Source organism: Phyllobates terribilis, unplaced genomic scaffold, assembly GCF_046119375.1.
Source record: "Phyllobates terribilis strain yellow unplaced genomic scaffold, ASM4611937v1 Scaffold_46__1_contigs__length_10046794, whole genome shotgun sequence".
Classification (NCBI taxonomy): domain Eukaryota; kingdom Metazoa; phylum Chordata; class Amphibia; order Anura; family Dendrobatidae; genus Phyllobates; species Phyllobates terribilis.
Genome location: NW_027362806.1, coordinates 9,590,370 through 9,614,749, shown reverse-complemented (window position 1 = coordinate 9,614,749; position 24,380 = coordinate 9,590,370). Strand labels below are relative to the sequence as shown.

The 24,380-nt window shown below is 46.6% G+C and overlaps 1 protein-coding gene across 1 annotated transcript; it reads right to left on the bottom strand.

The window, feature by feature from the left end:
- Nucleotides 1-7,120: 7,120 nt before the first annotated feature.
- Nucleotides 7,121-19,260, bottom strand: LOC141191512 (PIH1 domain-containing protein 1-like). Its single transcript, XM_073661405.1, has 8 exons — nucleotides 19,171-19,260; nucleotides 13,936-14,066; nucleotides 13,659-13,725; nucleotides 13,249-13,434; nucleotides 12,852-12,913; nucleotides 12,689-12,770; nucleotides 7,708-7,807; nucleotides 7,121-7,184 (listed from the first exon to the last, which is right to left on the bottom strand). The coding sequence occupies exons 2-8, from the start codon at nucleotides 14,014-14,016 to the stop codon at nucleotides 7,121-7,123; spliced, it is 642 nt and encodes a 213-aa protein (XP_073517506.1). The 5' UTR covers nucleotides 14,017-14,066; nucleotides 19,171-19,260.
- Nucleotides 19,261-24,380: the final 5,120 nt, after the last annotated feature.

Sequence of the window (24,380 nt, the reverse complement as noted above, 5' to 3'; positions counted from 1 at the left end):
CGGTTTGAATGCCCCTTGGAAGAGACGTGGAGGTCCCAGTAGCTTAGCAAGACGGTTTTAATGCTTCTCGGAAAAGTGGTGGAGGTCCCAGTAGCTTAATAAGATGCTTTTAATGCCCCTCGAAAAAGTGGTGGAGGTCGCAGTAGCTTACCAAGACGGTTTGAATGCCCCTTGGAAGAGACGTGGAGGTCCCAGTAGCTTAACAAGACGGTTTGAATGCCCCTTGGAAGAGACGTGGAGGTCCCACTAGCTTAACAAGACGTTTTTAATGCCCCTCGGAAAAGTGGTGGACGTACCAGTAGCTTAATAAGACGCTTTTAATGCCCCTCAGAAAAGTGGTGGAGGTCCCAGTAGCTTAACAAGACGGTTTGAATGCCCCTTGGAAGAGATGTGGAAGTCCCAGTAGATTAACAAGACGGTTTTAATGCTCCTCGGAAAAGTGGTGGAGGTCCCAGTAGCTTAACAAGACGCTTTTAATGGCCCTCGGAAAAGTGGTGGAGGTCACAGTAGCTTAACAAGACGGTTTTAATGCCCCTCGGAAAAGTGGTGGAGATCGCAGTAGCTTAACAAGACGGTTTGAATGCCCCTCGGAAAAGTGGTGGAGGTCGCAGTAGCTTAACAAGACGCGTTTAATGCCCCTTACAAGAGCCATACAGTACAGCATTTTAAAAATATTATTCCCATTATTGGGGAGTGGGTCTCCCACAGTCTTTGCTTATGCCTTCCAAGCAAAAGCTGACAAAAATAAGGACGGAGGAACTTTCAATAATGGCAACACGGACCACGGTCACCCTGGTGGTATAGTGGTGGTGGAGGCTGAGGATAAGGAGAAGAACATAAAACAGCCGAAATGAGGAAGCGTATACCCATGTGTGGGTGTGAAGCGGTGCATGTGAATACACCTTCCGAAATAACACAGTGGATTTGACTTTATGTTACTCTGCTGTCATTTGGTGGTGATGAGAAGTCTGGCCCAATCCAGCTACTGTTCATTTTGATAAGGGTCAGCTTTTCAGCAATGTCAGTTGACAGGCGAGTGCGCTTATCAGTTATAATTACCCCAGCAGCACTAAAAACACGCACCGATAACACGCTAGCGGCAGGGCAGGCCAGGACCTCCAAGGCGTACAGAGCGATTTCATTCCAAGTGTCCAGCTTGGATACCCAATAATTAAAAGGCACAGAGGAATCACGGAGGACGCTGGTACGGTCGGCAAGGTACTCCCTCACCATCTTTTGAAACTTTCCACTGCTTGTGAGAGTACCCCGCGCCTGAGGGCCTGTAAGCTGGGCAGGTCTCAGAAAACTGTCCCAGAATGTTGACAGTGTTCCCCTGCCCCTGCTGGATTGGAGTTGCCTCTTTCTCGCTTGTACGCCTTGGTTGGTCAACGAACTGTGACCTCTGCCGCTAGCGTGTTCAGATGGGAATTTTTTTTTAACAGTTCTGCAGCAAGGGCCTTCTGGTACTGCCCCATTTTCGTAGACCTCTCCACCTCAGGAATAAGAGAGTGAAAGTTGTCCTTGTAGCGGGGGTCTAAAAGTGTCACCAACCAGTAATGACTGTCACCCAACATTTTGACAACGCGAGGGTCACGGTTAAGGCAGAGTAACATAAAGTCAGCCATGCGTGCCAGACTGGTAACGGGCAAGACTTCCGTGTCCTCACCAAGATGACGACTGACCATGCTCTCCTCCTCCTCCTCCCCCCCCCCCCTGTCCTCAGGCCACCCACGCTGAACTGACAGTATGACAGTTGTACAGGTACTACCGTCTACAGCGCATGATACAAGCTCCTGTTCTTCCTCCTCCTCCTCTCCCTCATTGTCCCCCAATGCACGTTGGGATGAGATGAGGCTGGGCTGTGTGTAATCGACCGCTACGGCTTCTTGATCCATCTCATCATACTCTGGCTGCAATGCCTGCTCTTTAATTCTCTGCAGAGAGCATTGCAAAAGACAGACAAGTGGAATGCTGACGCTAATGATGGCGTCATCGCCACTCACCATCTTGGTGGACTCCTCAAAGTTTGTCAAGATGGTACATACAGTACAGACCAAAAGTTTGGACACACCTTCTCATTTAAAGATTTTTCTGTATTTTCATGACTATGAAAATTGTACATTCACACTGAAGGCATCAAAACTATGAATTAACACATGTGGAATTATATACTTAAAAAAGTGTGAAACAACTGAAAATATGTCTTATATTCTAGGTTCTTCAAAGTAGCCACCTTTTGCTTTGATGACTGCTTTGCACACTCTTGAGAGACTGCCATAAAGACTGAGAGGAGGGGGCATCTTTGCATGCAGTATGGACAGGGGATTGCCATGCACACACAACAGGTGACACCCGCTGACACTGGTCATGGACCCTGGGGTTCGCCCCACAAAGTCGGGTGCTTTGCTGCCATGTGCCTGATCATGCTGGTGGTGGTCAGGCTGGTAGTTTTGTCACCCCTGCTGATGCTGGCATGGCAGGTGGTACAAATTGCCTTTTTGGGGATATCAGCAGAGTCTTTAAAAAAATTCCAGACTCTGGAAGACCTACAGGTTGTACTGGCAACGTCCCTCGTGTTGGTGTTACGGGGAACTGTTGCCGGCCTTCTGTGTGCGGCCACTACACTGCTTTTTTCTGCCTATTGGGGTACTCTACCTCCCTCACCCTGTCTGCTGCTGGCCTCGCTCTGCATGTCCTCCTGCCACATTGGGTCAGTTACTAGATCATCCACCACCTCCTCCTCTTCCACTTGCGCACCACGATCCTCCTCCTCACTTCCTGGCAATTGTGTCTCGTCATCGTCAACCTCTTGTGACAAATTGCCAGCGTTGACTTCCTCTGGCCGTGACTGTTCAAATATTTGGGCATCTCTACATGGGATCTCCTTTTCCACCACTTCAAGCGGAGCAGACGAGGGGCACAAATCTGGAAATGGACCAGTGAACAGCTCTTCAGAGTGTCCAAGTGTGGGATCAGTTGCTGTCTGATGACACTCGGCATGGTGGGAGGGAGGAGCATCAGGGTGAGGAGGAGTATGCGGTCGAGACTCATGGCTACTAAGAGTTGACCGTGTGGAAGACAGACCGGAGGTGGTGGTGCCCAGGTAACTGGAAGTATTATCTGCTATCCAATTAATAACCTGTTCACACTGATCTGGTGTTGTTCTGTGCTTCCCTAGTAATTCGGTCAAGAAGTGGGAGCGAGAAGATATGGCTGTTGGTTGTGGCACATTTTCACCTTGGCCACGGCCCCGTCCTCTGCATGCACCATCACCAGAACGTCCACTTCCATGTCCCTTGCCACGCGCCTTGCCCATTGTAAAGTAAGTAAAATAGCTTACACTCGCACCATCAATGGAAAAAGGGTAATAAAGTAGATCAGAACCGTGGAAGAGGAAAACCACAGTTCTATTTCTCTGGCCTACACCCGACTCTTTTAAACAATCTGAACAATCAGGGAGAAATTATTACTGTTTTTCTTTACGGAAAAAATACTAAAAGGTGAATAATAGAGATTTTTACCGTGGAATGGCAAAACCACAGTTATTGTTTACTGGGGTATACCAGAAAATTTTAAATAGATATATTTGTGTCTGAACAATCAGGAGACAGTACTGTTTTTCTTTACAGCAAAAAATGCAAAAAAGCAGGATAATACAGAGATTTGACCCGTGGAACTGCAAAACCACACTTGTATTTCTCGGGCCTACACCAGACTATTTTCAACAGATATATTTGTGTCTGAACAATCAGGGGTGGGGTTATTATACAGAGCTCAGCATTCAGAGATCTGCATGAGAAAAAAAAACCTGCAATTTTATCAAAATAACACCAAGCAGCCCCGTAAGTGATACATCGTTGGAATCAGGGCCTCGGATTATGCTGCTCTCAAATGGGGTAGCAAAAACCTGCTGACATATTCCATTTAAAGGGGCAGCTGCTACTAAATCCAGACATGGTGCAAAATGTAAATTCTGCTGCAGATTTACTGCTGTAGATTTTTAATTCCTAAAAATCCCTGTAGATTCAGAGGATCTCAACCTTTTCAATGCAAATTATTTTCAAGACTTATTCACAGATATTATGAAATATTACAGTAGAAATAAAAAAAAAAAAAAAAAGCACAATACCTAAACCCCCTCCTTGGGAAAAATATACGGCAAGTATAAGAAAGACAAAAATTTATCCTGGAGTCATATTGAAGTGTAAATAGACTTGTAACCATACAATGTAAACAGCAGCGAATGTAAGTAGGATCCACTGGATCTATATAAGAGGAACGATTTCCAAAGCTGATCTTCTGAGCCCACCGCTATGCTGGCTGGACCGGCATTGTGATAGTCAGCACCTGGAATATACGTCACGTTTTACTGCAGCTCATAGAACCAAATGATAAGACGCAGAGCAGTGCGAGGCTTGTGACTCGCTATACACAAAATATACGACATGTTTGATGAATGGCATAAAGGAAAGCCGATGCATTCAGATGTCTCTGGGCAACTATATGTTGTGATAGATAAGTTCCTGTCAGGGTGAGGGGCAGCATCCTATCGGCTCACTCACCATGACAGGTTTACAACATGTTGACTCATGGACGTGATCAGTCAGTCAATTGATGACATAGATGCACGTTCTTGATTCCGACAGGTAGGTCAGAGATGTCCGTCTCAAACAGTTTACCTTCACCCATCTAGGATGGATGGCTGCTGACATCGTTGGCCATTATGTCCATATGCAATTATTATCCCCTAATTGTGATGTACAGTACAAATTTATATTGTGGTACCGTGTTAGCCAGAAAATTTGATGGAAATAATTTTATGCCCAAAAATGGCAAAAGTATTCTCGGAGTGATACCTTTATTGGCTAACCAGAAAAATATATATATATATGCAAACTTACAGAGCACACAGGTTCCTTCTTCAGGCAGGATTACAAATGTTAAGAATTCATTTGTAATATTGCCTGAAGAACGAGCCTCTGTGCTCTGAAAGCTTGCATATATATTTTTTTTTTTCTGGTTAGCCAATAAAGGTATCACTCCGAGAATACTTTTGCCATTTTTGGGAATAAAAGTATTCACATAGAATTATCCACCAATTAAAAGAATTTATTTTTGCTAAATAAATGTATACATTTTTTAAAATTTTATTATATACATTTTCTCAGAGAACCTCTTTAAGAAGGAGATTTCAGAATGGGCTATAAGACATGTCCAGCTTTGCTTAATTGTCTCACCTTACTGTCCTTGTTGAACTGAGCTCCACTTTGTTCTTGGATGATATTGTAAGGAATGAAGACGTCTAGATGATACAAATCGGGACGTCTGACTATTCTGTCTTCACCCAAGTCCAACACAAGAGATCTAGCAGAAGACTGTAAAGAGAAGACCAGAGTGGTAACAACGCTTATGTCGCTGAATGCTTCTGTACGGGAAAGAAAGTTGTAACCAACAAGTGCACAAAAATCTAAACTTTTATCTTGATACGTGGCCAACTAGAAGTTACTGTGTAGCTCCACACGTCTCATACATTAAATCTGACACGTGGAGGAACTGCTCACAGAAAAGGCTTCAAATATTTTTTAGGATTCACACGGCATTAAAAGGGGTTGTCCACCACTTTAATACTAATGGAATATCCTTAGGATAGGTCATTAATATTAAAGTGCCAGACAACCCCTTTAAGTGAGGCATAATGAATGGTACCAGAATTTCAGATAACGTAGCCTTCATTAGTCAGAAGGCCCACTCGGTTATATGAAGAAATCTGGGGTCCCCAAAAGCAAACCCAGTAATCACCAGATTCCCGTGTGGTGACTACTTAATCTGCTTTTTGGGAAGACCAGAACTGACCCCTATATTTAACCAAGTGGGTCCCCTTAAGCTACATTATCCTGTCTGATGAAGGCTACATTAGCTGAAACATTCTTCATCTTCATTATGCCTCATTTAACGCAATGTGAATCATGGACATGAGAAAAATCAAATTAAAAAATAAATACATTTAAAGCATTTTCTGTGCGATTCCTCCAAATGTCGCATTAATATAGAAAAAATAAAGAGCGGCGTGTTCTACACTATTGCAACAAACCTCTTTCATCATTTATATCATCATTATAACATCATTTATATGCACCAGCACCATGGAATCAATGGCACTATATAATTAAATAATAATAATAATATATACATCTTCCCAACAGCTTGTTTTCCCTCTATCTCCTCTCTGGATCTATGAAGCCAGAACTGTCAAAGAAGAGGTGATGGTGGAGATGGAGGGGAAACAAGCAGGGGGGGAGGTTTATATAAATGACTGGTCCCGCCGTGAAGCACTGGGCGTCTGTGCTTGGTTTGAACAGTCATTCTCTGCTGACAGTCGTTTACAGAGATCTTCTTTCCCATTCCAACAGCTTGCAAACAACCCACCATGGTATGAAAAAAAAATTATATCATCATCATCCAGTAAATGTGTCACAGCTGCCAGCAATTGGCTACTGTGGACACATCAAAGCTGTGATGATAAAAGTTGGCAGAGGAGGACCGGTAGCACGAGGTTGGCACAGACTTTTAATAAGGGAAGACTATTGGAAATCACATGAAATACAAAAAGGTCACAATCCTAAACCACATCTGAGGGTCTCACCACTTTAGGTAAAGAGATTTCAGCCACCAGAAAACTTGGGTGTCCTACAGGAGGTTCCGCCACAATCATGTAATCTGGTTTCACGGGTGAACTGATAAAAAAAAGGAAGGCAGCAGTATAATGCAAGGGTACACCATCAATTTATGATCTGTTGGGGTCGATCTCTAATATAATAAAGGGGCACTGATGCTGGTAATGAGGAACAGCCCCTTTCACAGTCATTCCCTGCACATTGGCATCATGGCCTCCACTGTGCAGCGGAACGACAGCATAGATCCAGCAAAGTGAATGGGCTTAGCTTCAGTTCTCCTGCACAGTGAAAATCTGGGTAGCTGCCCCACACCAGCATATTCTTTAAAAAGGGCAGCGGGGTTACTTCCAGGCTGCAGCCCCCTTATTTTTGGAGTCCAAGAAGTTGGATATCCTATATTTTTCGTAAGATGGGATTCTAAAAAAAGTAAATGCATGCATTAAAGCTCAAAGTAACCCAAACCTTTCAACTTCTGAGATCAGGGACTTGCTTGGAGTTAGCTGGGAGGGTCTGTAGGAAAAAAATAAAGAACATAAAGACATAATAGTTAAAACAACAAAAAAAAAAACAATGTCCACATTGTTCTTGCACCATAACAAGCCATTCTGCAACTTCCCCCATCTGTTGAGTATAACCCATCACCACGAGGAGTGGCGCTCCCCCATCTGTTGGGTATAACCCATCACCACGAGGAGTGGCGCTCCCCCATCTGTTGGGTATAACCTATCACCTCAAGGAGTGGCGCTCCCCCATCTGTTGGGTATAACCCATCACCACGAGGAGTGGCGCTCCCCCATCTGTTGGGTATAACCCATCACCACGAGGAGTGGCGCTGCCCCATCTGTTGGGTATAACCTATCACCAGAAGGAGTGACGCTCGTCATACTTTGTGTCCCTAGGGGAAATGTGGTATTATAAGACATGGATGAGCGAGGAACATCAGAGAAGAAGCTGCCGATGCGCAACAGCAGCCTACTCTGTCGTCTTTTACAGACTGTATGCCATAGACTTGTACCTTAGAGTTGGGACTTACCCCATTATGTCCATTTCCTGAATCATCGGTTTTGATTTGGTTCTGATATTCTGTTCAAAAATGGATCCCAGGAACTTCCGATTTTTCAGCATTTTCCACTCTGAAGGGAAACCATAGATGATTAACAGGGTCGGACTGGAACTGAAACTCAGCCCTGGCATGTGAGAGGACGCAGGCCCGCCCGACACGCGTTGAATGTGAAATATTTTCGTGAATGATTTGGGTATATGTCACAATAAAAATTGCTGCAAACTGCACTTTATCATCGATAGACAAAAACTGACATAATGTAAAATATAAACTTCCCTCCAGGAAAATGCTAATTTCTTTCAACTGGAGGGATGGATATATTTGTAATATAGAGCTCCATGTTCCCAAAAACGCTATGTTTGATAGTACCAGGAAAAGTGAATCCTTGCAGATTTGAAGCAGTTTCATGTCTATTCTTTCAGTATTTTTGCAGCGTTTCTAAAGAACGGGAAAAAAAAATCTCAAAAAACGCAATATCAAGGGGATTTTCCTGCCGAGCGACACGTTTTTTGTGCAGAAATGTTCTTCCCTTTCTTTTTTGTTTATATTTTGTGTTATACACTAGTGGCCAAAATTGAGGCAACACCTTCAGTTTTTCACCATCACCAATATTTAATGGAGGTTTTCACTGACCTACTTACTTGTACACTCGCCCTCTTCTGCGATATGTATTCTATGTTGGTTTATAGTGACCTGGGTGTGATTTAAGACAGATATTGTGCGATTAAAATGCGGTTTTTATATTTTAAAGCCAGTTTGTCATCAGAAGGTAAGCAATTACATGTTTTCGTTCTCAAAGTGTGTAAGCGGTTTCAAGAGACTGGTTCGATAAAGAATAAACCAGGTAGAGAAAGGAAGAAGGCTACAAGTCCTCAGACTGATAGAAGAATTGTTAGAATCGCCCTAAATAACAGGAAATAAACGGCTGTTAACATCAACAAGGAGCTTGTTAACACCGGAGTGACAGTGTCTGACCGGACGGTTCGACGACGACTGGTAAACGCGGGGTTAAGAGCCAGAATACCAGGTAAAAAGCCATTTTTGAATGCCTCACAGTGTCAGAAACGTCTGCAGGGGCCAAAGAACATTGTAAATGGACCATTGAACAATGGAGAAATGTTATATGGAGCGATGAGACACGCATATCCATCTTTGGCAGCGACGGTGTCTGCTACGTTCGACGACGACCTGGAGAGGACTGGTTGCCAGAGGGTACAGTACCCACCATGAAGCCTCCTCTGAGTGTTATGGTAGGGGGCTGCGTGTCCAGAGATGCAGGTGGTCGGCTGCAGGTAATTGAAGGAACAGTTAATGCTGAAAAGTACATCAAGGAAGTCCTTCAGCCTAAACTCATTCCTTCGGCACATGATGTATTTGGTGAAGGGACACCGTTTATTTTAAGATGGAGCCCCATGCCATACAGCTAAAAATGTCTCTCTTGGTTCAAGGACAAAAATGTCCAGCTATTGAATTGGCCAGGAAACAGCCCAGATCTCAATCCTATTGAGAATCTCTGGGCTCGGCTCAAAAGAGCGGTGTCAAAACAGCGGGCTTCACACAAGCAGGAACTCACTGCAGCCATCATCAAATCATGGCTTCATATCATCACACCATCTGATTTACACAAACTGGTAGATAGCATGCCAAGTAGATGCCAGGCAGTCATCAAGGCCGAGGGCTGTCCAACTGAGTATTAACATTTAGTGTTAGATATGAAAATAGGACAAATCAATGGCTTTTCTCCCACAGTCATCTGAGTGACAATAGTGTCCAATTTGTTGACAAATTAACAAATTTCCTGCTAATATTGTGTTTCTATATGAGATTTTATTTCTACTTAAAAACTTTACTGTGAAATCAAAAACATTCATGAAATTAGTATTTGTATTGGCAAAATGCTAAAAATTCATAAATCTTGGGGGTGTTGCCTCAATTTTGGCCACTAGTGTATAGAGTTCCTCAGTATATTTATATGTTGTCCCCCATCACCTTTTTCATCTCTCCTTACAAGTATGCCTTGTATCTTAATTAAAACATGGTAGTAAGTAGCATATTAAACCCTTTTATAATGGGTAGTGTAGAATCGCTGCATATTTCAGGGTTATGCGCTCCTGAGGACTCATTAGTGCTGCCCTCCTCAGGCGAAACCTGGTTGTGACCTCGTATAATATGGGGCTAGCCGGTCTCACCTACCAGTTTGGGTCACAAACCCTTTTTCGTTTGCTTTGATGTTTTACTCATTGTTTATTACGTTTACACCCCAAATCTCTCCTAATCCTGGAGATCAAACCTATGAAAGCAATTTATGAATGATCGTAACACCTCTATGAAGGGTAATTATCATCTCCTTCATAAATATACATTTATATGTATAAATACATATGTGGTCAATGCATAGTACTGGCACATGACTTATCACTTTCCAGGACCTTACAAAGCACCAGGAACATTTATAACAAGCGGAGGTGAAGCGATTCTGGCAGCTTAATAGGAAAGGATTCTTTACAGTTAGAGCAGTCAGACTGTGGAATGCCAACCACAAGATATAGTAATGGCAGATAGTATAACAGCATTTATAGAAGGGCTGGATACTTTTTTAACAAAACATGACATTGTGGGTTATAAATAATCTAGTAATAGAAAATGTATAACTTTGGAGATAGACCTAGGACATTAAAGTTCAAACTTTTTCAACCTATGTAACTATGCAAGTATGCAGAATGCACATTAGGAAAATGCTTGAAATGCAATTCCTTACAATATTATTTTACAAGTAATTTCCTCTTAATTTTCTGCTTTGTAAAGTGCTAGTTATAAGCCCAATCTATGGATCTAAAAAGTGCAAAACACTCCTGAAACACTTGTACGTATGTTCTATAATCTGTATTTCTTATGGTGCCTAAGGGAAGCCGTAATGATAAGACTCCTGCTTGGTATCAAGTACAATTATTTGCCTCCATAATGAAAGTGAATTACCAATGATGAAAGGGTTAATACTTGGACCCTGCATCAGTAATAGCCCTTGTAGTAACCATGACAACTATTGTGAGGGCATAAACAAGTGTCATAAAGAAGATTCCATAAAAGAATGCCGCACTGCCATGATCAACGCCATTACTGATGATGCGCCTGAGGACCTTGAGCTTGACCACCCCACGTAATGTGCCAACGTTGGTGTAATATGGAGGTTCTAGCAGGGAAAGGGTTTGTCTTCTTAGACACCCCGGGGGCATGGGAAGGTATCAGAGGGGGGGTCCCCAAAACAGGATCCCCTTCTGTTACTATGTACAAACAGCTGCTCTTCTTTGGGAGTTCATGGATGGATCCTTGACTTTAATGGGTGATAAATTGGGAGGGGGGGGGATACTCATCCTATTAGGGGTTATCCATAATGAGCAACCCCTGTAACCAAGTGCCCAACTTCTTGAGAGACGGAGCTGGATCTGTAAGGGAGAAGTGGTAGATCCACCTGGGAAATCAGATCAACTAAATTCGTTCCAGCAATAAATGTGGTGACAGATATCGCAGCTATCACATTAATAGTCTATATTTGTTATGTCGTTCTCTGTAAATATGTACAAATTCTAAAACTCCGTCATATATCGGCACTAACTCTCTAAGCCCAAGGGAAGGGCAGCCCTTGAGCCATGGTTCCCTAGAGGTTTCCTCCACAGGGGGTTTTCCTCTCCTGAGCGCTGGAGGGTGACTCTTCGTGAGTCGAGGGTTGTGCCATTTTCGGTGTCATGTAAATTTAAATAAAGTTGAGAATGTTTGACACCTAATTGCAATGATTTGTGTATTTATTTTGTATGTGTCTGATTCATTTTGTTTGGGAGTCGGGGTCCATCACACATCACTGAGTCCTATGTCTGGACATCTGCCGCCAGCAGTTTTGCCCCAGGGGTTGCCCCTGCTCTGGGGAGTTTGATGGAGCAGAGAAGACAAGAATTACAGCACTCATCCTCAGAATAAGGACTTCTATTACAGTACTACAAGCAGCTTCCTCACCTCATTCACACAGTGAGTATTTTGGGCACTAATTTACAGCAGTATTTGTAAGCTGAAGACCAGAGGGGAACAAACACAGTGAAAAATAGTAACTGAAACACTTTCACCTCTTCTGTTTTGGATCCACTCCTGGCGTCTGCTAACAAATACTGATGCAAAATATCGCCATGGAAGTGCCCTAAATTCTTACTGACTGATTTGACTGTTTGAGTTGCAGTCAAGCAACAGAGGTTGCAAGCGTTAAAGGAGTTTTCTGGTCTCAAAAACCTCTGTCCCCCTTGCCATTTTTCTCTATCCTGAACCTGTGCTTCCTGCCCCGATCTCAGACTGTCTGACCTAGTCCTTGTCTTCGCTCTCCTGTGTCTGGTACCCTGGTACCTCCGGAATGCTGCTGCAGTCCCGGGGACTGCACTGAAGTTGTACCTGGTGTCTACTGGCGGCCCAGTCTATCCTCACCACCAAAGGTTCTAGTGGAGACCCAGTAGACACCTAGTCACAACCCTCCCGTGGGGCAGTGGGTCCATATCCACCAGTGTTACACCCACATAGCAAATGTGGTACCAATATTCAAGAACGGGATAATATCTGAGCCTGGAATTTATAGGCAGGTAAGTTTAACTTGTACTGTGGGCAACATCTTTGAGGGTTTTCTAAGAGATACTAACCTGGAGCACCTCAATAAGAATAACCTAAACATATGATTATGAGGGATCTGTCCTGCAAACTAATCTGAAAAGATTCTATGGGGAGGTAAGTTCTAGGTTGGACCAGGGAAACTTAGTGGTTTTCGTCTATCTGGACTTTTCAAAGGCATTTGATACAGTGCCATACAACAGGTTAGTACATAAAAATGTTCAATATATTATATGGTAAACTTGCTCCACGAAAGAACAAGTCCTTGTGTTGGAAAAATCAAGGAAAATATCAGTGATGCGGTCGTTACCTCTTGACAGCTCCATTTCGTACTTGTTCTCTAGTCCCTCCATGGCCACGGTGATAAAAAATTCCCTGAGAAGCTCATTATTCTAATAAAAAAAATACAAAGTAAGGAGCTGACACAAAGGAGAGCAGACTGCTCGTATGTCGGAATAAGCAATTGCAGTTACCTTAATTTTCTCAAAGAAGGTGCCATTAATCACTATGTCGTACGCCGTGCAGCCGCCTCCACCTGTAGGACAAAGTGCACCAGGACTTAGATACTTTGCGATGCCGAATCAATCCATTGACCTTAGTTGGGCTGCTATGAATAATTAGCATAAGTTCTTAAAGGGGAATCCAAGTAGTGGGCAATCCCTTTAAGTCCCAAATCTAAACCAAAAAAGTTCAAAAGACAACAACAAACTTTATTCCGCAGACTGGAAGTGGACCTACCAGAACCTGTGGAGACGGCACCTTTGATCATTGAGCATTAGTAAGTTGTAATACTTGCTATTTTATCCCCTTTAAGGATATCTCTGGACTACCCCTTTAAAAAGAGACGTGCTGTATTAAAAAAAAACGTACTATTATCAACTTCAACGTGGGGCTCTCCAAGGCTCATGGGGACTCGATAGCCAGAGGGATCATCAGATTCCAGGATGCTGACTAACTCCTGCTCCGTCAGGTCCGGGGGCGCTGAGATCTGGTTCGACTTGCAGATGTTAATAAAGATTTTGGTATTTTTGGATGTGCGAGTTTTAATGCAGAAACCTACCAGAAATAAAAACAAAAAGTGAACAAAAACACAATAAAATCGGCAAAAGCCAAGCAGCATTTACATGTAACCAACTGTATAAGAAAAAACGATGTGACCCCCCACGTTGGTTGCATCATGTGACCGTTGCAGTCATTAAGACCCCACTGCCCCACTGTGGTATCTGTCGCATAATATGCACAAAGTAATCTGGATAATAATCAGAGGACGCCCATCTCACCCGGCTGGGGTCTGATCTGTCTGCTTTCTGGTAAGTTCGGTATTCTGCTCTGTATCTCCTGTTTGGCCTGAAATGAGGCAATAAGTGAGAATCAGTGAGTAACATGAACAGGATGGTTCTGCAAACAGATTTTTCCTGCACCAAAATAGTACAACTGTGAGGGGTCTAAAGCCAACAATACACATTAGGTAAATGTTGGAGACTGCCGCGCCCCCAGCGGCTGACGGAGGAGACATTCACCCGGTGATTGCTGGCCTCTCCAATTCATCTTTCGTACCTTCATCAGCATCTGTTCATACAGCGCTTCCTCCATGTTTGTGTTCATTTCTGCAGACAGCAGCGACTTGTCAGACGCCATTTTTTCGGTCAAAGACAGAAGCTCAGGGTTCTTGTTTTATAAGAGAAAACCTGAAAAATGAAAATATGTATTAATCTTCTCCACAGACAACGACAAGGGGAGAGTGCGGGAGCCCGACGGCCCACGACAAAACCAGGGGAGGAGTCCTGAGGAGATAATTTGCATATTCCCACTGCATTTTGGGGTAAGTGAAGAGTCTCCGCGAGCTCAAAGAACACTGGATTTTGGCTGTTGGAGCTGAAAAGAGGGCATCGGTAAACCGCGCGCCGGTAGGCATTTTGAAGCTTTTTTTTTAAGCTTTTTTCACTGTTTTCAGAACATTAACAATAAGAACATGGAAGAGTCCAGGAGCCATTTGGTGAGCTGCATATCCTGCTACATGTTCACAGACTTGCCAGTGGAAAAGCCAAACTTCACATGCCAGAAATGCAAGCTTGTGTCCCTGTTGGAGGAAAAGTTGCGAAATCTAGAAGAGAGGTTAACTACCTTGAAAATCATTAAGGAAGGTGAAGAGTTCTTAGACAGAACAGAATTATCTCTTCATGATTCAGAAAGAGAAGAAATCCGAACTGCACCTGACGAAACAGAGGAATGGAAGCATGTGACCCACAGAAGCAGGAGGATCGAGAGGCAGTCAGCACCCATACTGCTCAGGAACCAGTACCAGGCTCTCACGCAGGAGAACCATGAAGAAATACAGCAAAATAAGACTTTGCCAGCAATGAATAACCTTGTAAGCCCTCAGAATCCTCCTGGATGGAGAAAGAAGAATGTTGTGAAGAAAAAACGGAGAGTGGTGGTCATGGGGGATTCCCTGTTAAGAGGAACAGAGGCCGCTATCTGCAGACCAGACATAACCTCAAGAGAAATGTGCTGTCTTCCAGGAGCAAAAATTAAAGATGTGTCTGACAGGATATCAAGACTCTTCAGACCTACAGATCACTACCCCCATTCCTGCTAATTCATGTGGGGACAAATGACACCGCAAGAAAGGACCTGGAAACCATCTGCAGTGACTTTGAAGACTTAGGCAAGAAAGTGAAAGAATTGGGAGCGCAGGTGGTCTTCTCATCCATCCTCCCAGTGGATGGCCATGGAACAATGAGGTGGAATAAGATTCTACAGGTGAACAACTGGCTACGTCGATGGTGCCGTCAACAAGGATTTGGATTTCTGGATCACGGAATGAATTACCTATACGATGGACTACTTGCTAGAGATGGGGTGCACCTTACGAAGACTGGAAAATATGTATTTGGAAGTCGCCTTGCTACACTCATCAGAAGAGCTTTAAACTAGAACAATGTGGGAAGGGAAGCAAAAGGCCAGAAAAAGCAATACACCTGACAAATACTATTGAGATCTCTGCTACTGGAAGTGGAAAGAAAGAACAAAGACAAAACAATTTAAATAATAAAAATATGGGAGGAAGAGAAACCAATCACAAACTAAAATGTTTTTATACAAATGCACAAAGCATGGGCAACAAACAAGGAGAATTGGAACTACTAATGCAGGAAAAGGAATATGATGTCATTGGAATCACTGAAACTTGGTGGGACGATACACATGATTGGAATAAAAGGCTAAAAGGATACAACTTATTTGCAAGAAACAGACTTGATAAACGAGGAGGAGGTGTCGCATTGTATGTTAGAAAAGCGTATATCTGCACAGAGATTGAAGCTTCAGAGACTGGGAGTTCTGTGGAAACTGTTTGGGTAAGAATACAAGGAGAGAACAACGGAAAGGACACCATTGTAGGCATTTACTACAGGCCACCTGGGCAATCTGAAGATATGGATGAACTCTTTATGTATCAAATGACCAAGTTCTCCAAAAAATACGACGTAGTGGTCATGGGAGATTTCAACTATCCAGACATTTGTTGGGAATCTCTCTCAAGTAAAACTAACAGGTCAAGCAAATTCTTATCCTCTCTTGCTGACAACTTTATCTTCCAAAAGGTAGGGGAGAAAACAAGGGGATCTGCTACTTTGGATCTAATCCTTATAAACAGGGAGGAAATGGTTGAGGAGGTAAAGGTGGCTGGGACCCTAGGAGGCAGCGATCATGCTATTATAGAATTTTGGATAACTAGAGGAGGAAGACATGTGAAGACTCAAACTTCAAGGTTAGATTTTAGAAAGGCAGATTTTAAGAGACTCAGAAAGAGAATAGGAGGGATCCAATGGCTGGATGTCCTTAAGGACAAAAATGTCCAGGAAGGATGGGAAATTTTTAAAAATGAGATTCTCAAAGCACAATCGTTAATAATCCCGAAAAGTAGGAAGAATGGGAAGCATTTAAGGAAACCAGGATGGATGAACACAGAACTTAAACACATGCTAAAAAGAAAGAAAGAAATGTTTATTAAATGGAAAGAGGGAGGCATATCTAAAGAAGATTATAATGCAGTCTGCAGATCCTGCAGGGCACGTATCAGGTTAGCTAAAGCTGACAATGAATTAAGGCTTGCAAGAGATGTCAAAAGCAATAAAAAAGGATTTTGGGGGTATGTCAAAAGTAAAAGAAAAGTCAAAGATGCTATAGGATTTTTACAGGATGAAAATTGAGAAATGGTAAGAGAGGATGTTGAGAAGGCCGAACTTTTTAATTCCTATTTTGCATCTGTTTTCTCTCAGAAAGAAAATGTAACATCAACTGATCGTCACTGTCCTTTTAAAGGAATAGAGGAATCCAAGTTATCTGTAAACAGAAAGATTGTGAGGGAATATTTAGCTAACATAAATGAGTTCAAGTCTCCAGGTCCAGATGAATTACACCCCAGAGTACTGAAGGAGATCGTAGAAGAAATTTTAGAACCACTCTCCATAATCTTTGAAAATTCTTGGAGAACAGGAGAAGTCCCAGAAGACTGGAGAAGAGCAAATGTTGTTCCTATCTTCAAAAAGGGGAAGAAGGTGGACCCAGGGAACTATAGGCCGGTGAGTCTGACTTCTATACCAGGAAAGATCTTTGAACAAATTATTAAACAACATGTATGTAAGTACATGGATAAGAATGAAGTGATTAACCAGAGTCAGCATGGGTTTGTAACTAACAAGTCATGTCAGACTAACTTAATTTCCTTCTATGACAGAATCACTGACTGGGTGGATCAGGGAAATGCTGTAGATATAGTATATCTTGACTTCAGCAAAGCATTTGACAAAGTATCTCACACCATCCTTATTGAAAAAATGACCAAGTATGCAATGGACCAGGCAACTGTTAGGTGGATTCATAACTGGCTTAGTGATCGGACTCAAAGGGTGGTTGTAAATGGCTTCACATCCAGCTGGATGAATGTCTCAAGTGGGGTACCACAGGGCTCCGTCCTGGGACCTGTATTGTTCAACATCTTTATCAATGATTTAGATGAAGGAATTGAGGGTAAACTGATTAAATTTGCTGATGACACAAAGCTAGGAGGGATAGCTAATACTAGAGAAGAGAGAGAGAGGATTCAAAAAGACCTAAATAAACTGGAGCAGTGGGCAGCAACCAACAGAATGGTTTTTAACAGGGAAAAATGCAAAGTACTACATCTGGGCAATAAAAATGAAAAAAGCATATACAGAATGGGAGGAATAGAGCTAAGCAACAGTACATGTGAAAAAGACTTAGGTATACTAATAGATCATAGACTGAACATGAGTCAACAGTGTGATGCAGCAGCAAAAAAGGCAAATACAATTCTGGGATGTATTAACAGAAGCATACAGTCTAGATCACGTGAAGTCATTATCGGTCTTTACTCCTCTTTGGTCAGACCTCATCTGGAATACTGTGTACAGTTTTGGGCACCACATTTTAAAAAAGAGATAGACAAACTGGAGCAAGTTCAGAGAAGAGCGACCAGAATGGTGACTGGTCTGCAAACCATGTCCTATGAGGAACGGTTGCAGGATTTGGGAATGTTTAGCTTACAAAAAAGAAGACAGAGGAGACTTAATAGCTGTCTACAAATATGTCAAGGGCTGTCACATTGTAGAAGGATCATCTTTATTCTCATTTGCACAAGGAAAGACTAGAAGCAATGGGATGAAACTAAATGGGAGGAGACACAGATTAGATATTAGAAAAAACTTTTTGACAGTTAGGGTGATTAATGAGTGGAACAGGCTGCCACGAGAGGTGGTGAGTTCGCCTTCAATGGACGTCTTCAAACAGAGGCTGGACAGACATCTGTCTGAGATGATCTAGTGAATCCTGCTTTGAGCAGGGGGTTGGACCAGATGACCCAGGAGGTCCCTTCCAACTCTACCATTCTATGATTCTATGATTCTATGATTCTATGACACGAGGGGGGGGCGTGGGAGCCCGACGGCCCACGACACGAGGGGGGGGCGCGGGAGCCCGACGGCTCACGACACGAGGGGGGGGCGCGGGAGCCCGACGACCCACGACACGAGGGGGAGGTGCGGGAGCCCGACGGCCCACGACACGAGGGGGGGGCGCGGGAGCCCGACAGCCCACGACACGAGGGGGGGGGGGCGGGAGCCCGACAGCCCACGACACGAGGGGGGGGCGCGGGAGCCCGACAGCCCACAACACGAGGGGGGGGCGCGGGAGCACGACAGCCCACGTCACGAGGGGGGGGCGCGGGAGCCCGACAGCCCACGACACGAGGGGGGGCGCGGGAGCCTGACAGCCCACGACACGAGGGGGTGCGGGAGCCCGACAGCCCACGACACGAGGGGGTGAGGGAGCCTGACAGCCCACGACACGAGGGGGTGCGGGAGCCCGACAGCCCACGACACAAGGGTGGGGCGCGGGAGCCCGACAGCCCACGACACGAGGGGGGGGCGCGGGAGCCCGACAGCCCACGACACGAGGGGGGGCGCGGGAGCCCGACAGCCCACGACACGAGGGGGGGCGCGGGAGCCCGACAGCCCACGACACGAGGGGGGGCGCGGGAGCCCGACAGCCCACGACACGAGGGGGGGCGCGGGAGCCCGACAGCCCACGACACGAGGGGGTGCGGGAGCCTGACAGCTGACGACACGAGGGGGTGCGGGAGCCTGACAGCTGACGACATGAGGGGGTGCGAGACCCTGACAATAATGGGAGTGGGATTCTGCACACCTACAGCTAGCTACTTATTGTCCTGAATGTAGTAATCACCTTGGCACATTCCCATCTTCTTACCTGTAGTACAGACGCCAAACACCACTACTCTGACTGCAATCACCCAGCTACAGCGTCACCACGCCTCAGCAACAGGGGAGAGTCTAGATTGGAGTTGATGTCTTGAGGGGGAGGAGTGATTTCATGGAATCATGATGTCACCGGAAGGGGCGGGGCTTCCTTAGTCCAGTCAGTGGACACTATTCCACCTGCAGCTGCAGCAGTGCGCACATTGTGCCGGGACAGGAGGACTGGTGATGAGGAGCTCGTGTTCTGCGTTGTGCTGTGAGGACTGAGGCGGAGAGAACTGACCATGTGAATAAATGCTGTGCTGGCATAAAGGGGGGTGGTGTGAGGGGCATCCAGGGGGCTGTGTGGGTGGTGTGAGGGGGCCAGGGGTAGCGGCAATTCTGCTGCAGAAACACTTAAAAACGCTTGGTAGAAGGTTTGCTATGTTCCCCAATGAACGCAAGCACTAACGCAGCACTAACAATTATTTTGCGGAAGCGCGGCGCTTTCGCCGCCATTGACTTGCATTGGAACACATGGAATCCGCATCACTGGATCTGTACATGCAGATTCCATGAGTTTCAATGTGCGGATGGTACCCGGGTTTGGAGAAGAGGAGACTCTCCTCCGGACCAGGGTACCATAGAACCTGTAAAAAAAGAATAAAATAAAAAATAAATATTATACTTACCTTCTGATGGCCCCCGGTGTCTTTATCCGATGCGTCCTGGCTTGCCGGCAGCTCGCGATGGTCTGAAAAGGACCTGCCGTGACGTCATTAAGTCATGTGATGGGTCATGCGACCGCTGACGTCGGCAGGCCATCAGAAGGTAATTATATATTTATTTTTTACCATTCTTTTACGGTCACTCTATATAAATCCATGCCGGTGGCGCCACCTATACACAGCGGGAGGCCGCACGGCGCCACCTATACACAGCGGGAGGCCGCACGGCGCCACCTATACACAGCGGGAGGCCGCACGGAGCCACCTATACACAGCGGGAGGCCGCACGGCGCCACCTATACACAGAGGGAGGCCGCACGGCGCCACCTATACACAGCGGGAGGCCGCACGGCGCCACCTATACACAGCGGGAGGCCGCACGTAGCCACCTATACACAGCGGGAGGCCGCACGGCGCCACCTATACACAGCGGGAGGCCGCACGGCGCCACCTATACACAGCGGGAGGCCGCACGGCGCCACCTATACACAGCGGGAGGCCGCACGGCGCCACCTATACACAGCGGGAGGCCGCACGGCGCCACCTATACACAGCGGGAGGCTTCACGGCGTCATCTATACACAGCGGGAGGCCGCACGGCGACCTCCCCAGAGACAGCAGGAGGCCGCACGGCGCCATCTATACACAGCGGGAGGCCGCACGATGCCATCTATACACAGCATGGGGCTGCACAATGCCACCTATACACAGCGGGAGGCCGCACGGCGCCACCTATACACAGCGAGAGGCCGCACGGTGCCACCTATACACAGCGGGAGGCTGCACGGCGCCATCTATACACAGCGGGAGGCCGCACGATGCCATCTATACACAGCACGGGGCCGCACAATGCCATCTATACACAGCGGGAGGCCGCATGGCGCCATCTATGCACAGCGGGAGGCTGCACGGCGCCATCTATACACAGCGGGAGTCCGCACAGCGCTCCCCCCAGAGACAGCAGGAGGCCGCATGGCGCCATCTATACACAGCGGGAGGCCACACAGCGCCCCCCCCCCAGAGACAGCATGAGGCCGCATGGCGCCATCTATACACAGCGGGAGGCCGCACGATGCCATCTATACACAGCACGGAGCTGCACAATGCCACCTATACACAGCGGGAGGCCGCATGGTGCCACCTATACACAGCGGGAGGCTGCACGGCGCCATCTATACACAGCGGGAGGCCGCACGATGCCATCTATACACAGCACGGGGCCGCACAATGCCATCTATACACAGCGGGAGGCCGCACGGCGCCATCTATGCACAGCGGGAGGCTGCACGGCGCCATCTATACACAGCGGGAGGCCGCACGGTGCCCCCCCCAGAGACAGCAGGAGGCCGCACGGCGCCATCTATACTCAGCAGGAGGCCGCACGCAGTCACGCACACACAAACATATACAGACATAATCATACACGTATAAACACATTTGAAACACAAAAATACATATAAACAGACATCACACAATGATATCTGCCTACACACACACACACACACACACACACACACACATACATACACATACATACACACATACTCACCATCCCCCGGATCGGCTCCAGCTCTTTTCCGGTGCAGCACTGCAGGCCGGGTGCGCACTGCGTAACATCACAGCTAGGACACACGGCCGTGCACAGGGCCGTGTCTCCTAGCAGTGACGCGGCCGGGCCAGCACAGGGAAGTTAACTGCTGCAGTGCTGACCCGGCCGAAGAAGAAGCAGCGGCCGTGCGCCACTGCTGGGGTAGCGGTCCAGGGATCCCCCCCGCCACTGTCTGCCGGTATGCGCCGTGGCGCACATATAATGAGGATAATCTGGCCATAGACACCCCGGAGCCCGGGGCCACCTGGAGGTTCAGGGCCCCGGGCAGAAGCCCAGATCCTCCTCATTATAATCCGCCTATGGAGGGGGCATCGGCTATGTAGAGGGGCATCCAGGGGACAGTGTGGCTGGTGTGAAAAAGCATGGGCTATGTAGAGGGGCATCCAGGGGGCTGCGTGGCTGGTGTGAGGGGCATTGGGTATGTAGAGGGGCATCCAGGAGGCTGCGTGGCTGGTGTGAGGGGGCATGGGCTATGTAGAGGGGCATCCAGGGGGCTGTGTGGCTGGTGTGAGGGGGCATGGGGTATGTAGAGGGGCATCCAGGGGGCAGTGTGGCTGGTGTGAGGGGCATGGGGTATGTTTAGAGGGGCATCCAGGAGGCTGTGTGGCTGGTGTGAGGGGGCATGGGGTATGAAGAGGGACATCCAGGGGGCTGTGTGGCTGGTGTCAGGGGCATGGGGTATGTAGAGGGGCATCCAGGGGGCTGTGTGGCTGGTGTGAGTGGGCATGAGGTATGTAGAGGGGCATCCAGGGGGCTGCGTGGCTGGTGTGAGGAGGCATGGGGTATCTAGAGGGGCATCCAGGGGCTGGTGTGAGGAGGAATGGGGTATGTAGAGGGGCATCCAGGGGGCTGTGTGGCTAGTGTGAGGAGGCATGGGGTATGTAGAGGTGCATCCAGGGGGCTTTGTGGCTGGTATGAGCGGCATGGGGTATGTAGAGATTCATCCAGGTGGCTGCGTGGCTGGTGTGAGGGGCATGGGGTATGTAGAGGGGCATCCAGGGGGCTGTGTGGCTGGAGTGAGGGGCATGGGGTATGTAGAGGGGCATCCAGGGGGCTGTGTGGCTGGTGTGAGGGGCATGGGGTATGTAGAGGGGCATCCAGGGGGCTGTGTGACTGGTGTGAGGGGCATCCAGGGGGCTGTGTGACTGGTGTGAGGGGCACCCAGGGGGCTGTGAGGCTGGTGTGAGGGGCATTGGGAATGTAGAGGGGCATCCAGGGGGCTGTGTGGCTGGTGTGAGGGGCATCCAGGGGGCTGCGTGGCTGGTTTGAGGGGCATGGGGAATGTAGAAGGGCAACCAGGGGGCTGGTGTGAGGGGGCATGGGGTATGAGGACGGTGGCCGACACAACCTCCTTAAAGACGATAGCACGCCATTTTAAAATCTGTCATGGGAGAAATCCTAAAACATTTATGGTACGTGGTATCGATGTCATCCATAGTGGCATTAGGGGTGAAAATGTAAAAAAAAACTTCTGGCTCAAAGGGAAACCAAATGGATAGTGGAACTGGGAACAATGACGCCAAATGGCCTTAATGAGGCCCTGAGCTTCACCCATTTCTTTAATAGATATAATCTTTGTGGTATTTTTAAACAATTGTATGTGTTGATTTTAATTTGTTTTCTGTGTCATTTGTAACTTTCTCCCTCCATAGTCTATATGCACCATCTATATGGATCATCTACATATGGTTAATCAATATGAGGATACTACGAGCAACAATTAAATTGGACCAAGAAAATTGATTTTCGTACTGACAGAATCGTGTTGCAATTATAGGAAAATATTACTTCTTACTCTAACACATTTTTGCATTATTAAGTAGTTGCGTTACTATACTTGTCTTAATGCATTGCTGTGCTCTCTTTGGCGAGCACGTGGGTGCTGTGCCTCCCTTGCCTCTGCGTCATGCACGGCATCTGCATGGTGTCTGCGCATGTTGGGGGGCCATGGCTACGTGTCCTGGTTCCCTGTCATGTGTGGTTCACCTTGATGGCCGTACATGATGCATCTGGCTCGGGCGGTTCAGCGCGCATGCACTGATGGACCAGGAGATGATTGGTCCGTTCCAGTCACGAGACCGCAGGCCCTAAAGTATATTTAAACAGACATGGAAGGTCCTATTAAACAATCCCCCCCACCCCCCGAGGAAGCCATAGGATATACCACGCGAAACACGCATTGGGGTCCTTGTTTATTCCGGGTGCTGATCTAATATGGGTAAGAGTGCAATATAATTCTTTAGCATTTTTTCACAGGGCACTATAGGCCATATGGCACGTGGAACATATCCATAGTGATGAAATATGCCATAATTTTGTACCAGTGCATAAATGCCTTGAATACGAGCACTTCTTGCACTTTGTCCCAATAGATATTTAACATCTATTATTATGTTGTATATGTGTCACCCAGTTTGGTTGTCTGTGTGTCGTCCTTTTTAATCATGTTTGTCTTTTCTGTATATTGTTTACAATAAAGTTTTTTGATTCTTTGCCATATACTCTGTATTTGGTTCGTTTTTGCTATATAACAGCAGAAACAAGTCCGGGGGCGGCTCCCGCCAGAGAAAATATAGAAATAGTCCTTGGATGAGTTCAATGGATCCAGCAGATGAGGGACACAACACAATCCCACGTGGCAGCTTCTATCAATCCACACACGCCACGAGGGTCTGGTCGCAGCCTGAGACCCTCCAGCGTCAGGAGGCCCCACGCAACTGACTGGGCCAAACATGAGTGTATTGTTCTGTCTACTGGGATCAGCCCCTGGATGGGGAAAGGGTTCACACCCTATAGATGCTACAAGAGATGTTGACCTAGGCCTGATTACATTACAGTCCATGAACACAGGCCGCGGGAGGGACACGCTGTTAGGCTGTGTGCCAC

Coding starts and splice junctions, on each gene's coding strand:
- LOC141191512 (XM_073661405.1), bottom strand. CDS start 14,016: ATGGCGTCTGACAAGTCGCTGCTGTCTGCAGAAATGAACACAAACATG. Junction 13,726..13,935: donor ATGAACAGATGCTGATGAAG/GTACGAAAGATG, acceptor GCCTCATTTCAG/GCCAAACAGGAGATACAGAG. Junction 13,435..13,658: donor ACAGATCAGACCCCAGCCGG/GTGAGATGGGCG, acceptor TATTTCTGGTAG/GTTTCTGCATTAAAACTCGC.